The 12,970-nt window shown below is 46.5% G+C and overlaps 5 protein-coding genes across 5 annotated transcripts; 2 read left to right on the top strand and 3 right to left on the bottom strand.

Annotated features, from left to right (window-relative positions):
* The first annotated feature begins 12 nt into the window (after positions 1-12).
* Positions 13-1,659, top strand: F5Y00DRAFT_80110 (uncharacterized protein). The gene is made up of 2 exons (XM_048014163.1): positions 13-1,478; positions 1,587-1,659. The coding sequence occupies exon 1, from the start codon at positions 319-321 to the stop codon at positions 1,450-1,452; it is 1,134 nt and encodes a 377-aa protein (XP_047864622.1). The 5' UTR covers positions 13-318; the 3' UTR covers positions 1,453-1,478; positions 1,587-1,659.
* On the bottom strand, positions 1,606-5,200 carry F5Y00DRAFT_80148 (vacuole morphology and inheritance protein). The gene is made up of 8 exons (XM_048014164.1): positions 4,932-5,200; positions 4,706-4,868; positions 4,453-4,620; positions 3,715-4,387; positions 2,786-3,663; positions 2,609-2,727; positions 2,472-2,551; positions 1,606-2,405 (listed from the first exon to the last, which is right to left on the bottom strand). The coding sequence occupies exons 1-8, from the start codon at positions 4,997-4,999 to the stop codon at positions 1,759-1,761; spliced, it is 2,796 nt and encodes a 931-aa protein (XP_047864623.1). The 5' UTR covers positions 5,000-5,200; the 3' UTR covers positions 1,606-1,758.
* Positions 5,201-7,939: 2,739 nt separating this feature from the next.
* On the bottom strand, positions 7,940-8,183 carry F5Y00DRAFT_262168 (uncharacterized protein; the record flags this gene model as incomplete). Its single annotated transcript, XM_048011338.1, has 2 exons — positions 7,940-8,068; positions 8,121-8,183. The coding sequence occupies 2 exons, from the start codon at positions 8,181-8,183 to the stop codon at positions 7,940-7,942; spliced, it is 192 nt and encodes a 63-aa protein (XP_047864624.1).
* Positions 8,184-8,374: 191 nt separating this feature from the next.
* F5Y00DRAFT_80191 (uncharacterized protein) lies at positions 8,375-9,085 on the top strand. The gene is made up of 3 exons (XM_048014166.1): positions 8,375-8,467; positions 8,608-8,976; positions 9,037-9,085. The coding sequence occupies exons 1-2, from the start codon at positions 8,457-8,459 to the stop codon at positions 8,969-8,971; spliced, it is 375 nt and encodes a 124-aa protein (XP_047864625.1). The 5' UTR covers positions 8,375-8,456; the 3' UTR covers positions 8,972-8,976; positions 9,037-9,085.
* Positions 9,086-9,571: 486 nt separating this feature from the next.
* On the bottom strand, positions 9,572-11,554 carry F5Y00DRAFT_80173 (fatty acid/sphingolipid desaturase). The gene is made up of 2 exons (XM_048014165.1): positions 11,260-11,554; positions 9,572-11,178 (listed from the first exon to the last, which is right to left on the bottom strand). Exons 1-2 carry the CDS (start codon positions 11,442-11,444, stop codon positions 9,672-9,674), a joined length of 1,692 nt encoding a protein of 563 aa, XP_047864626.1. The 5' UTR covers positions 11,445-11,554; the 3' UTR covers positions 9,572-9,671.
* Positions 11,555-12,970: the final 1,416 nt, after the last annotated feature.

Genomic DNA, 12,970 nt, shown 5'->3' on the forward strand with positions numbered 1-12,970 from the left:
TCTATGCGGACTGCATACATACCTATGTACGTACCGATCATGCGCCACAATAAACTATTTCCTAAAGAGGCAAGAGGGGCTACAGGACCCGACGGGAGTGCAGCCGGCCAACGTTTACCCCACCAATCCCCCAATGTATCCCTGCCCGTCGCGTGTATTCGACGTGTACATGTCGACGTCTCCAAACTTGAGCTTATCAACAACGTCCAGGAATAAAAAAAAATGAAATAAAAAGTTAATTCTCCAAGTCTACACCATCTTCTCTATCAATTTATATAGACGCAACCAAAAGAACCTCCCCCTCCCACACGCAATACAATGTCACACCTCCCCCCCTCCCAAGCAATATTCTCCCCATCCGTCGCCCGCGCCGCAGCCTCCACCGCAAAAGACTGGTCCTACATCGACACCTGGCTACGCAGCATCTACTCCAACTCCAACTCCAACTCCAACTCCTCCCGCGCCTCCCGCCCTCCCCCCTTCGAGCGCAACCCCGAAACCCTCAAAGCCCTGCTCGCCCTAGCCACCGCCAACGAAGCCGCCGACGAGCACCGCGAGCAGCTCGCGCGCGTCGAGGAGGCCGCGCTGGAAGAAGTGCGCTCCGTTGAACGAGAGCGGGAGGAACGGCGGCGGAGGATCGACGCTCAAAAGCTGAAACAGCAGCAACAACAACAACAGGGGGGACAGGAAATAAAAGAGGCAGAAGAAGCTCTCGACGGAGACATCCTAGCCGCAGACCTCCTCTCCGCACTCGAATCCTCCCTAAGCAAAGACGGCGCCGCAGCCCTCGACGCCATGGCCTCTATGGCCGTCGAGCTAGGCGTCGCGTATCCCACCCCCGAAATCCTCGGGTCCAAGTTCGCCGAGCTGCAGGGCCGAGCATTCGAGCTAGAAGACGGCATCGAGAGGATAGATTTGCTACGCCGGTACTTAGACCGGGAATCTGCCCGCGCCGAGGCCTTTCTCGCCGAGCTACAGCAGTCTAATGCCAATACCGATTCTAGCCTTAACACCCACAACGATAACGACAGCATCATCGGCGGTAGCGGTAGCGGTAGTGGTAGCAGCACCAGCATATTCACACTCCCCCCTACTCTCCCCAAGCAAAACCTCTCCCTACAACGCCTAATCAAGAGCACATCCAGTCACCTCCCCGACCTAACCCACCAAGTCCACTCTCTAGAAAAAAGCATCGGCCTCCCAAGTCTAACCGTCGATGACGTGCGCGCCGACGAGGAAGCATACCTAGACCTACTATCCCGCAAAAAGGATCTCGACGCGCAGGTCCGCGCCTTCGCCGGCCTACCCCCTGATATCGACGCCGCGCGCGCTGAACTAGAAGCTTTACGTGCCGAGCTCCGGAACGCGACGGAGCGGCGTGACGAGGACTTTGAGAAATTAGTTGAACGGGAGAGTCCAGTGAAGAGTAGGAGGAGGCCTAGACTAGACTAGACTAAATCAGATTATACTATCCTCAAGTAAGCCTCAAAACAGCCGCAGGAATACTCGTCTCGGTATATAATGCAATCCAATATTTGCATAAAAACGCCATTAATTATTACTTATCTACATATTCGAACTCTCAGATATCCCCGCTGTACACAATCATATGATAACAGTACTCGGTACAAGACATAATAACCTACCTAGAATGAATCGCTTCTTCAAAAACCACCTTCCTTGTAGTAAGTAGGTCACCCCCTCTACGATAACGTAGATGAATGACTGCAAACCCCGACGACATAACCAACTTCACTTCTATTGGGGCTGCGATCGTTTCCCTCTGCCCGAGACGGACGCGCCTAGTCGTCCAAACTGTTTCCCTAATCCCGAACGCTTTTGTGGCGGCGCAGCGGGCGGCGTCGAGTCTTTCGGTGGTACGGTCGGGGCCGGCACGGGGCGTGGGGGCTCACGTTCTGTGATACGTAGTCCGCCGAAGTCTGGGCCGTCGTCGAGGTTACTACCGTCTAGCATCCTCTGTGCCCGTCTCGCCTTGTCCTGTACGCTCCTGAACTTTTCCAAGAGCTGGTCCCACCGTATCGTATTGTCTTCGCGGCCCTTCCCCAACCTGTTTGGGCGGTCATAATTTGAAGCGTTAGGTGTAATGGCAGGACTAAGAACGCATGAAGAATAAGTGTCATGGACGCTATTGGGACGAGGGTGGTGGCTTTGGTAAGAGGAGATGGCTTCGGCCACTGAACCTTGCCAGGGGATTGTCAAAGGAGTAGTAAGATGGGGTACATACGGTCGAGGCCCGATCTGCAAGTATCCTATCGCGCTTACGCTGTTCAACCTATTCTTGAGAGCCGCAAAAGCAGAGGACTGCGGCAGAAGCATCAAAATTCCATAAAGACATTTATAGAGGTATGGATACTTCTCAGGTTCGAGAAGCTGAAGCCGGAGATCTAGTAGTCCGATAATGATTCGTTAATGTATATAGTCAGAAGCAGGACGAATATTAGGTAACTCACATGTGAAGACAGGAGACTCAATCAGTTGGACAAGCTTGTCGATCTGGATGAGAATTTGGACTGTCATCTCTAGCTCCGCACTTGTACATGTTAGTAGAATGTCCAGTGATGATGCCCCCCTATTCTACAACACTCACAAAATCTGTAAGAGATTGTACGCAGCTTCGTATGCCTGAGCGAGTAAACATAGGGAGAAGGTTGCAACGGCGTTATAACACCAGGAACGGAACAAGGCGACGAAAAACACCTGGCCCTCCTATAGGAATAGTCAGCATGGGCCTAAGCCAAATTACTGGATGTCTGAACAACGCTACCTTCGTCTCTAGGTTCCGTAACCGCTTCCTCAAGTCGGCTAGCTCCGGCGCCGTAATTAGGTTATTGTTGAGATTCTGCACCATTATGCTGGCAAATTCAACGTCCTCTTCTTTCTCTATCGTCTCGGCTAGAGTACGGTATATCCTTTCAGGGCTTAAAGTCATACATAATTGGCGTATGATCAGGTTTCCTCGAGTCTCTAACAGTTTTCTATCAGTAGAAAAGAGTTGTAAAAGGCTGACCATAAAATTAGAAAAGTAGTCGTCTTCGCTATATCTCGATATTTGAGATAGTAATTGTAAGTCCTTGGTAACGACAGCTTCTGCCGGGTCTGAAAGCGTCTTAAGGAGGGCAGGGAATGTTCCGTCGTTGAACGCGACAATTTTCCTTGGTGCTTTTCGGTGCAACATAATGAGCCAAGTTAGTGCAGCAACGCGGGTTGCCTCGTGGTCATTCAAGAATAGCAAGGTGAGAGAATTAACTGCGGCTGCATAATCTAAGTCTGGCTGGGACTGGGATGGTTGGGCGGCGGTTGGTGCCTTGCGGTTTTGAGCTGGTGTAGGACTCTGTAGATCCGTTTCGCGGTTGCTCGACAAGGAGGCGCGCGTACTAGACGCTCCTTCGGGGCGGTCGGCAGCAGGTACAGATGCTCGTGACGTCGACGGGCCTGCCCCTTCGGTTTCGTCTGTAAGAGAGACAACATATTCCATCAGTGATGTATTCACCCTTGTCGCAGCCTGGCGAATCGGCTCGACCCCGCTAGCCATCGCTGGGAGGAGATGGGCTAATATTTTAGGAGTAAACGGTAAGACTTCTTCAGGGCAGATATCTAGAAACGATACTGTCCATCGTAAACTTTCTAGAACGCTGTCTTCTTCTATCTCAGCATTAGTATTTATAATCATATCATCAAGCCAAGAGCACTTACCTAGGGGGGAATCAAGGGTCGCGGTGAGGATCTCAAGGATGGCCTTATAGTTAATCTGCACATCTTGTCCCGGAATCCAGTCATCCTCACTGCTAACTTCATCATCATCCTCGTTGGCCGTAGTAGAGCCCGCTTCCTCGGCGTCATCCGCTGCTAGACGCATACTACCGCTATCGACAGAGTCCTCCCGCTTCCTCTTTCCCTCTCCCTTCGACTTTCTGCTCTCGGCGATACCCTTCTTCACTCGGGCAATTCTCTTAATCTCGTTCAAGAACTTATCCATACACGCCTGCGTTGCCGCATGGACGTCGGCATTATTGCCACTGAGAAACTTGAGCAAGCCACCCAGAAACTCGGGCAGGTACGTAACCAGTTCGAGATCCGGGATCGAGTCGAGTAGAGTAATCCAACCGACAAGGAACGTTCTAGTAAACGGGTTCATAACCCATATCCGTTCCTTTAAGAGGGGAATAAAATCTGGAAGTGAGAAAGCTGTTGGGAGATTCGGGTTAGGAGAAACGCCCTGCTCAGAGTCCTTCGCATCATAAGGCGGCGGAGGTTCACTCTCGAGCACGGACACGTAAGTAGCCGCTGACTCGGAGACAATATCCTTGATTAGACGATCGAGAAGTTCGGCGCCGTTTTTTACAGAAAGTTCTGAGTCTGCACCTAGCTGTAGTAGAGAGAATCGATGTTAGGCTAAATGAAAAGAGTTCTCGGATAGAGGCATCGAATTACCTTGCATAAAGCGTCAAATATATGGTTAAAATATTTCAAAATCTCGCCTTTGGCGACCTTAGCGATATTGTACATAGACTCGCAAGCATAATACCGAACGCGAGCATCTTGGTCGGTGAAACAAGCTAGAACAGGCGGTACGATAACCTCGAGATATCTCGGTAGTTCCTTAACACAGGTTAGATTAAACAGAAATAAGGGGGTTAAGAAACGGCGTCCCGGAAAGCATAGCACGGGAGAAGAAGAAACATACTGAACCGAGGGCAATGGCAGCAGCGGCCAAACCTATCAAGCCTCCATTTCGTGCGTGGGGTTGATGGACAGCATAAGCGTATTCGTTACATAACTGCTCAAGAATATCCTTAACCCTTTTGTAGTCCTTGGCCGCTACCAGCTCTCGAATAGAGCGTTCGAGTCTATGTTTATGTTGGTAAACTCAATTCAATAGTATCTACAAGTTCAGGGGGTATGGAGCATACTCGAGGGCACCGGTTTTCCTCTTGTCGTATAGTTTATCGTTAAGAAGGCGCTGGACATTGGGTTCCATTGCTGCGTCTTCGTCTCGGCACGCAGGTCACGTTACCATGCCGCACCGGGATATGGATAATGTGGTTGGGTGGTTCATCAATGGCGCTGGGTGGAATATGTGATGGATTATTCAAATTCAAGTGGTTGGATAAATGGACAATGGACAACTGACAATTGACAATGGACTTGGTAGAAAAAGAAGGACAGAAAGGCAGCAAGCCGGATTACAATAGTGTCTGGATATTCTATCAAAGTATTAGAGCTTGCTGTAGTCCGTAACTACGTTAAGGTAACCTAACAGTGTTCAAGAGTTAGAGGGGTAAAGGTCCGGGATTGGGATTGGGAGGAGATGACGAGGCTGAGGGGATGAAGCATCAATGATGTAGGTATGTAAATGATGTATGCGTACCAAATAAAATGTATGGGGGGGATTCTCATGTATGGGTACTTGGCTGCACTTTCATGCAAGGATTAAAGTTTAGCGGGGGGTAGCACTAACCAGCTGACCGTTAAAGGCTGACGAGGCTGAACCTTATCTCTAAGAAGGTACAATACATACCAAATTCTAACAAGACAGCAAGAGCACAAGCAGAACCTTAGAGAAGTTGCTCAGAAGTATGTACTTGCTTATCGGTGGGATGTGGCGTCTGCGCCAAGGTCCCTAAGCCAGTGCGCTGGGACAAGCTCAAAGCTGCGAACGTTGCAGCCGTTGCAGCGTTCATACTGAGACACCAATTGCAACACCTAAGGCGCTGTTAAGGTTAGCCTATAACAACGGCCAGATTCAGGCGCATAGCGCGCTTGGATTGAAATCTAACCAAAATCAACCCGTTCGATTTAGAAGCACGCATTTCCCCAATCATTAACTTTATTTAGAAACACGGGAGAGCAAGCCAACAAAACATCTACCTAACCGATTCCATTAGTTACCACATTTTAAACGATATACGATGATATTTCGTGATATTTATTACAGCTATAAAAGCCATAATTACATAGGTACCTAACTCTTTTCTATATCTTTCCTTATGATATATATGCGAGGTACTTTAGATATATAACTTCGGTTTTTACCAAGTTACAAATTATATTCTCCAAAGCCTCCAAGCACATTACGGCCGAAACGTATATATAGCCAAGCGGTGATGGTATTACGAGTCCTTAAGTTTTTACAAGGTCAAAGCACTTAAAACACATTATCGGCAATGAATTAAGGAGGTGAGGGGGGGAATACCGGCATGCCGAAGTAGCCCGGCCGTGCAAAAAAAGAAAAAAAGAAAAAAAGAAAGAAAAAAAAAAGTGCCTAAATCAACCTTGTTCGTTGGGAGTCAAGAAGTCGTTCGATTTTTCTATATCTACCTACGTCGGCTTCTGTTGGCTTCACGGGCTATATCTTTCGTCGGCTATTCGCCAGGGGTCAGTCAGTCGGCAGCAAGACATGGGCTTCTGTTTGTGTACATAACATACCGAGAGTCCCGACGGTATACATAGGTAGGTAGCTAGCCATCTTTACGGTCCGGCCAATGCGAGACTTTTTCCTTTAGCCGCTGCAGCCACAGTCACGACAATCCCATCGGCTAGCCACTCGAGTAATATGTGAATCGGCAATTTTCCCAATGGCACTGCTGCTAGGATGGAGAATACCAGCCCTAGATATATTAAATACATGCCTGCTAGGTATAATCTAAGACCATGGCAGATCATCTGCCGTGTAAGACACTGCACATGTATAATGACGTTGGAAAGATGCTACGCACTTAGTCCTGGAGTTGTACTGGTCGACTAGATCTTCAGATGAGCCCAATTTATCTGGAGATCGGCTACTGGGATAATTAACTGTTCGTTACCTATTTAGATAGTTTATATGGACGTATTCTAGATAAACACTATATGTGACGGATGCTACGGCTTTATGAGAGGTTTGCTGGACAGCAATATATGATTGATTTTATAACCCTCCGTTAGTCAAACCGGTGATGTGAATTCATTCGTGCGCTAGACTTGGGCTTCAATTTTGTTGGTGAATCCGTATAAGGGCGTATTATTTAGCATTGTCTCTCTCGGAGCATCGTTACCGTTATGTTTTCTATCAACTCTCATATTTTATCCTTTGGCTCTCCTATTCTCGTCGGTTCTATTATATTTTTACTACAACCCCTCATAATACTACCTATATCACATCTCATATAGTTAACATCATAAATACGTTTTTTCTTAAAAGGTAATTTAATTGTTCATGAATACGTTATCCGAGTCAAAATTGACGTTGAACAGCACAAGAGAAGCAATCCCGCTTGCACATCCCCTTTTTAGTTAAGCCGCATCAATTTGGAGATACCCAGACCCGATCAGTTGGTACTATGTATAGGTAGATAGGGATGTCATATTGGATACAAGTTTAATCTGCTACCTGGGCTGTTTCTAAAACGACCTTGTTGGGGTACCTATTTCGTACCTAAACACCACCCTAAAGTTGGAATTAAGTATATGTTGATCTTGGTAACGACGGTAAGATATGTTCCCCCTCGGCCGGAGAATTCTCGAAGCAGCCAATCGTGAAAGATGAGGCAATCCATCCAAAAACTATCCTATCATACTCGGCTAAGCATACGTAGCTTACCAAGCCTACCTACGGCGTTGAAGAAAAAGGAGAAAAAAAGCCAGGCTTGGCTTATTCCGATATATCCCGCTTCCCGTCCACGATCATGTGCACCACAATGATGACGTTGATGCCACCGCATGATTACCTACTCACAACTCCTTTTCCGCAGCTCTCCCAGTCTAACGCGGCTCAGATTCCCATCTTTAGCCAACCGAGATAGCACCTAATGATCTATCACAAAGGGGCCCGTCTAGATCTTCAGTTCCTGACATTTATTCGGTGGAGCTTGCGCCACTATCGTCTCCGTGTCTAGTCGTATGGGTCTGTTGATTGGACCGGGGGAAGCTCCGGATCCTTTTACTTTTCCTGGCCACCGTCATTTTTCTTCTGGCTCGAATCACTCTTCCGCCAAGATTCGTCTGAGTTATCGCCCTTCTGATCCTTGTTATTTTTGGCGGCCATATCTGCACGCCTTGCGAATGGATCCTGCTCTATGGTGAGTATCTAAACCATTGTTCGGAAGTGGTAGGTGTAATACGGTCTTCCCGCGGGACTTGGCGATCCGCGCGGCTGATTTCTCGTCCATCTTAGTTGGTCCCATGTTGTGGCGATCAACGTCCCGAAGACTTGATAACTGTATGTGGAAGAACGACCAACCTACAAATGGAGATATAAGTGTGGCCGAGAAGGACTAAACAGTAAGCAAAAAGAAGAAGCGTGTCAGAGGTTGAAACAGAGAGGTGAGGTTAGTATATATAGTCTAAATTGTGCCCTCAGGAAGAGACCGGTTGACCAAGCTTCCCGAATCCGAACCAACCGTCAAGGGTCACACCCTACTTGCTTTCCTGCACTTTTCACTGAAGATATCGTGATCATGCACATGAGGCAAGCCTAGTCTCTTCCGCTTCCAGCGCGTCACTGGCCGCAGAATCTTTCTTGGGCGCCAAGCAAGGAAGGGAGGCTGCAGGAAGCATGCCGGTCTATGTAAGACTGTAGCAAACAATAGAGTAACTAACACGACGTAGGATCAGATGCGAGGCACGCTTCTGCCAATCTCGTACTTGGCCCCAGATAAATAGTGTATCAGAGCAGAGTATAAGATCCAGGGGTCCATATTGGTCGGTGAAGGGCCGCACGATGTCCTCTTCCTCTCTGCCGTGTAGCAGCCGCGGATCTAAACTTACTTACCTAGGTATATTCTGCGAGGCCGGGGCCAGATTCCTGCAAGAAACCGACGGGAGCAACCGTGTATCGACTTACAACGCACATTGCCGTTTGGCGGGCCAAGTCTTCCGACCTCGCAGGATTCACGCGGCTGTCAGGGAGAGTATTTCTTTAACCGCCGAGAAACAAAAGCGAACAAGGCTAACACAAGACCGAGAACCGTGATAGGCGTAAGTAAGAGAAGAGGTAATCGAAGCAAACCACCACTAATATCTTCTCCGCGGCCTCAGCTGTCTATACTTGGTTATGCATATTGGAACTTGGATTAAGACGCAAGGGGACAGTGAGCGTTGCACAAGAGCATTAAATCAATCTATATGATAATTGCCAAATCAGCTCACAATAAGGCGGCCTCTCAGGCACGCATATGTCCCTCTCGTCCGGTAAGGCAGCAAAGTGGTTGACTTTCTTTTCCATGACCATGGGAACCTGATTTGGATGAAAATCCCTAAAATAGCGCCGCCCACCGCGCTCAATTTTCTGACTAAAGATAGTTGACAAGTCGCAGACAAAGTTATTAGACCTAGGTTTGATTTACCTGGCTCGATATCGTATTGGTTCGCTACGGGATGCTTTCGTATTGGAACCCGAAAATTATCAATTTTCCATTCATCCAGAATGGTTAGATGGACCGACTGCAATATCGCCAGGTTTAAGAGCACCATCTCTCGTAAGAATCCGAACGACGTTGCATTAGGTTTTCAGAGGGTCGTAAGGCATAACGTCTGAGAAACTTCTCCAACATCATACCGAGTCAACCCCATTCCATTTTCCGTTGGTTGGTCTCCGTCACGGGAAAACACCGCTACCTATTTACAGGGCTTATCAAAAGCTACGACAAAATGGGTAACACCATGCTAAAATATTAATGGTGGTGTCCATGAATTGGATCATCGCCCTCGGAGATGATGACCTTCTGACACTTGGCAAGGATGGCTGCTTGCCTCGACACTTCGGCTAGCGTGCCAACAACCTGCTTATTACCATCCACGAAGCCGTATAATGCATATGGGATACCAACATCGTTACAGAAATCCTGTACTAGCTTTTGCGTGCGGCGGAGATTATGACGCGGGATCCTGGGGAATAAGTGGTGGATAACTTGGAACTGCAGGCCGCCGTGGAAAAAGTCCAGCCATTGGGGGCATTCAATGTCCATGGTCGTGCGGAGCATCTTCTGGGGAAATGATTCGTGGGGCCCCATATCAGAGGTGCTCATCGCAAAGTGGGAAAGACAAATCTGCGCGTGGACTGGCATGGGCACCATATGGCTGATCAAGAAGAAGATAATTCGATCCGAGTTGTTAGGAATCGACTTGTACAATACTCCATAGAAGTACCAGGTAAGGAAACAGAGCTGACCAGTTATTTCGAGCCACCCATGCCACCAAGCAGGTCCTTTCTTAGGTCCTCTGCGAGCAAGCAAAAAGTCCCAGGATAAGCGGTAAAGGTTCAAGCGTCCGAAGAGGAGAAGTATGTAGTACGTGTAAGGTTGAATTCTGAGCATGAATTTTGCCACAGCATCGTATTCCATTACGCGGTCGTAAAAAGTGGAACGCATCGATGTGAAGAACCGGTGAGACACGGCCATGAACGGCATATGTTCGATGTCCGGGTCATGCTCCGGTGCATTTGTAACGATGTGGTGCACGTTATGGTTCCGCTTCCACCATCCTATCGAGAGACCACCGAAGAAATCAGCAACGATGATGCCGATAACCGTGTCCGTGTGGAAGTCATGGGTAATACCCATGTGGCCAGCATCGTGGGCCGTGAAAACGAGTTGATGCCAGAATGCGCCTAGACATACTGAGCTCGCAACGTACCAACCCCAGTGCAAGAAGAGGAAAGTGAGGCTGAAAAGGATTGAGTATCGTGTGACCTCGATTGCATACGCCCAATAATTGCATTTATAAAGATCTTGGGCCTTGATTCGCTCGCCAAGCTCGCGATACTTGGCCACGATGGCATCCTGGGTATCAAAGTCTAGGGAGGGATACTTTTCCAAGTCTAGAGTCGTCTTCTCCCTGGTAACGGTGTCGAGGTATGACATGCCATCATCATCAGGTTCCACCGAAGATACGGAAGATGTAGATGAAGATTTCGGTACTGATGCATCGACGCCACGTCGCTTTCGGATCACGGCTTCTGCGCTGTCATCGAAAACCGGGGAAGGTTCCCGGGAACTTGGGCTACTCGACACATCGGTAGAAATGACGTCGCCTTCCTCAACCTCGTCCTCAACCCCGTCGCCGTCCAGCAATGGTCTGAATTTACCGCCTTGGACAGGGGGTATGAAGTTGGTCCACCTTCCTTCAATTCTACCAATTCGATAACGGTTCATCTGCTCTCTTGTTTCGGAGGAATGGAGACTATAGTAACAAGACAGGTTAGAGACAGATGATTCTAATGCAATGCACGTATAAGGTTATACAGGCGAGGGCAGCACTAACGCAGTGACTTCGTCGGTAGCATCTCGACCAACCATGTGTAGGATGGCCTTGTCACCACCCGGGTGATACGGTAGCCACGGATCGGCCTTGAATACATATTGGTTGGCAATGAAGATGCGTCGTCCGTCTGCGATTAAACCTTCGATCTGCCTTCTCGACAGTACCGGGTATGATTTTTCGGCCATTGTCGTCCACCAACCTCTTTAGGCTCTTAGGTACCTAACGTATCGTCGTATATAGGAAAGGGACGCAAAAGGTCTAGCTCGATGTTCCGATGGCAATTTTACGCAATTTTACGCGACCATTTCAATATATCGCGAAAAGGAGGGTATATGGAACTATGAGGGGTTGTACAAGAGATTAGGCACGTTTTATCAAAAAGAATTAAAATCGGTTGACATTAAAATGTTCAAGTTTAAGGTACGCCCCTCTGGGCTCTGGGCTCTGGGCAGTCTCGGACGTACATACGGATTAGAGCTTTGGGAGCTAAGGAAGAGCGGTGGGAACCGAAAAATGGGGGTTAAACTCACCGTCCCAGCGTCCCTCTCCGCACGTTCCGTTTGGGTTAATCCCCATTGCCCCTGAAGGCCTGGCCAATGAAATAAGCCAATTGAGCCACGACGCTTTCCCCACTAACCCTAGCAAAAACTTGGGAGTTAAAGCTAACACAGCCACAGCCACAACAACAGGTAACTATCAACATTTAAGAATTATCTTCCAGTTATTACTCGTGCCACGCCCCACTTAATTCTGGTTTCGCAAGCGTATACCAGTCTTAACTGGTGCTTACCACTATTATCCACACATTACAATTATCCCCAGATTTTTTAACTTTTATAATAACTTTTTAACCACACATATATATAAAAAGAAAAAAATAAACTTATTTAAATTAAAATTCATATAATTTTACTATATATTTTAAATCTTAATAGGTATTTTATTTATTTTATTAAAAATAATATAAGTAAATTTTTAAAAAGTATTAAATTTTAAAAAAGATTATAATAATTTAATTACGTAATATTCTATAATTTTAATTAAGGTAAGTTTTATATATAAATTTAATTAAAAATAAAAAAATTATTTTATATTTTAATAAATTTTATTTATATTTATAAAAATATATTTATATATAAAATATTATATAAAAAAATTAAGAAATAATATATAAAATAATATAAATATTATAATTATAATTATTTTAATTTTTTATTATATTACTTAAATTTTAATATATTTAAAATCTTTTTTTCGAACTATATAACTTTAAAAATGAAGGTTATATGAATTTTTATAATGATAATGGGGATAATGGTGATGTGTAGATAATAGTGGTAAGCACCAGTTAAGACTGGTACACGCTTGCGAAACCAGAATTAAGTGGGGCGTGGCACGAGTACTGGTTAATAACATACACACTAACACATCACATACCTGGATATATGCACAATTGTGAGGAAAATCGAAAAGACATTAGTTGAAGATTTTTACAACTGCTTAAGACTCCATGTAAGAAATCCTTATCATCAATGCACATGCGCACAATCCCAACCGATCCAACATTTGCAAAAGCTAGGTTCGGACTCTCAACTACATATCTAGGTTAGCTCATATGTAACTGCGTGGGATGACTCGCAAATCACATCCCTGAAGTCGTATGACGCACGAGTACGCTAAATTCCGAAGCAATAGAATATCTTTCCATAAC

The sequence above is a fragment of the Daldinia vernicosa genome, assembly GCF_022497035.1.
Source record: "Daldinia vernicosa strain CBS 139.73 unplaced genomic scaffold F5Y00scaffold_24, whole genome shotgun sequence".
Lineage (NCBI taxonomy): Eukaryota > Fungi > Ascomycota > Sordariomycetes > Xylariales > Hypoxylaceae > Daldinia > Daldinia vernicosa.

What these genes read in the sequence shown, in the direction of transcription:
- F5Y00DRAFT_80110 (XM_048014163.1), top strand. Translation starts at nt 319, where the DNA reads ATGTCACACCTCCCCCCCTCCCAAGCAATATTCTCCCCATCCGTCGCC.
- F5Y00DRAFT_80148 (XM_048014164.1), bottom strand. Translation starts at nt 4,999, where the DNA reads ATGGAACCCAATGTCCAGCGCCTTCTTAACGATAAACTATACGACAAG. An exon ending in TACGGAACCTAGAGACGAAG is followed by an intron (nt 2,728 to 2,785) that starts GTAGCGTTGTTC and finishes CTATTCCTATAG; the next exon opens with GAGGGCCAGGTGTTTTTCGT. An exon ending in TGAGTCTCCTGTCTTCACAT is followed by an intron (nt 2,406 to 2,471) that starts GTGAGTTACCTA and finishes TCGGACTACTAG; the next exon opens with ATCTCCGGCTTCAGCTTCTC.
- F5Y00DRAFT_80173 (XM_048014165.1), bottom strand. Translation starts at nt 11,444, where the DNA reads ATGGCCGAAAAATCATACCCGGTACTGTCGAGAAGGCAGATCGAAGGT. An exon ending in GCTACCGACGAAGTCACTGC is followed by an intron (nt 11,179 to 11,259) that starts GTTAGTGCTGCC and finishes TTGTTACTATAG; the next exon opens with TCTCCATTCCTCCGAAACAA.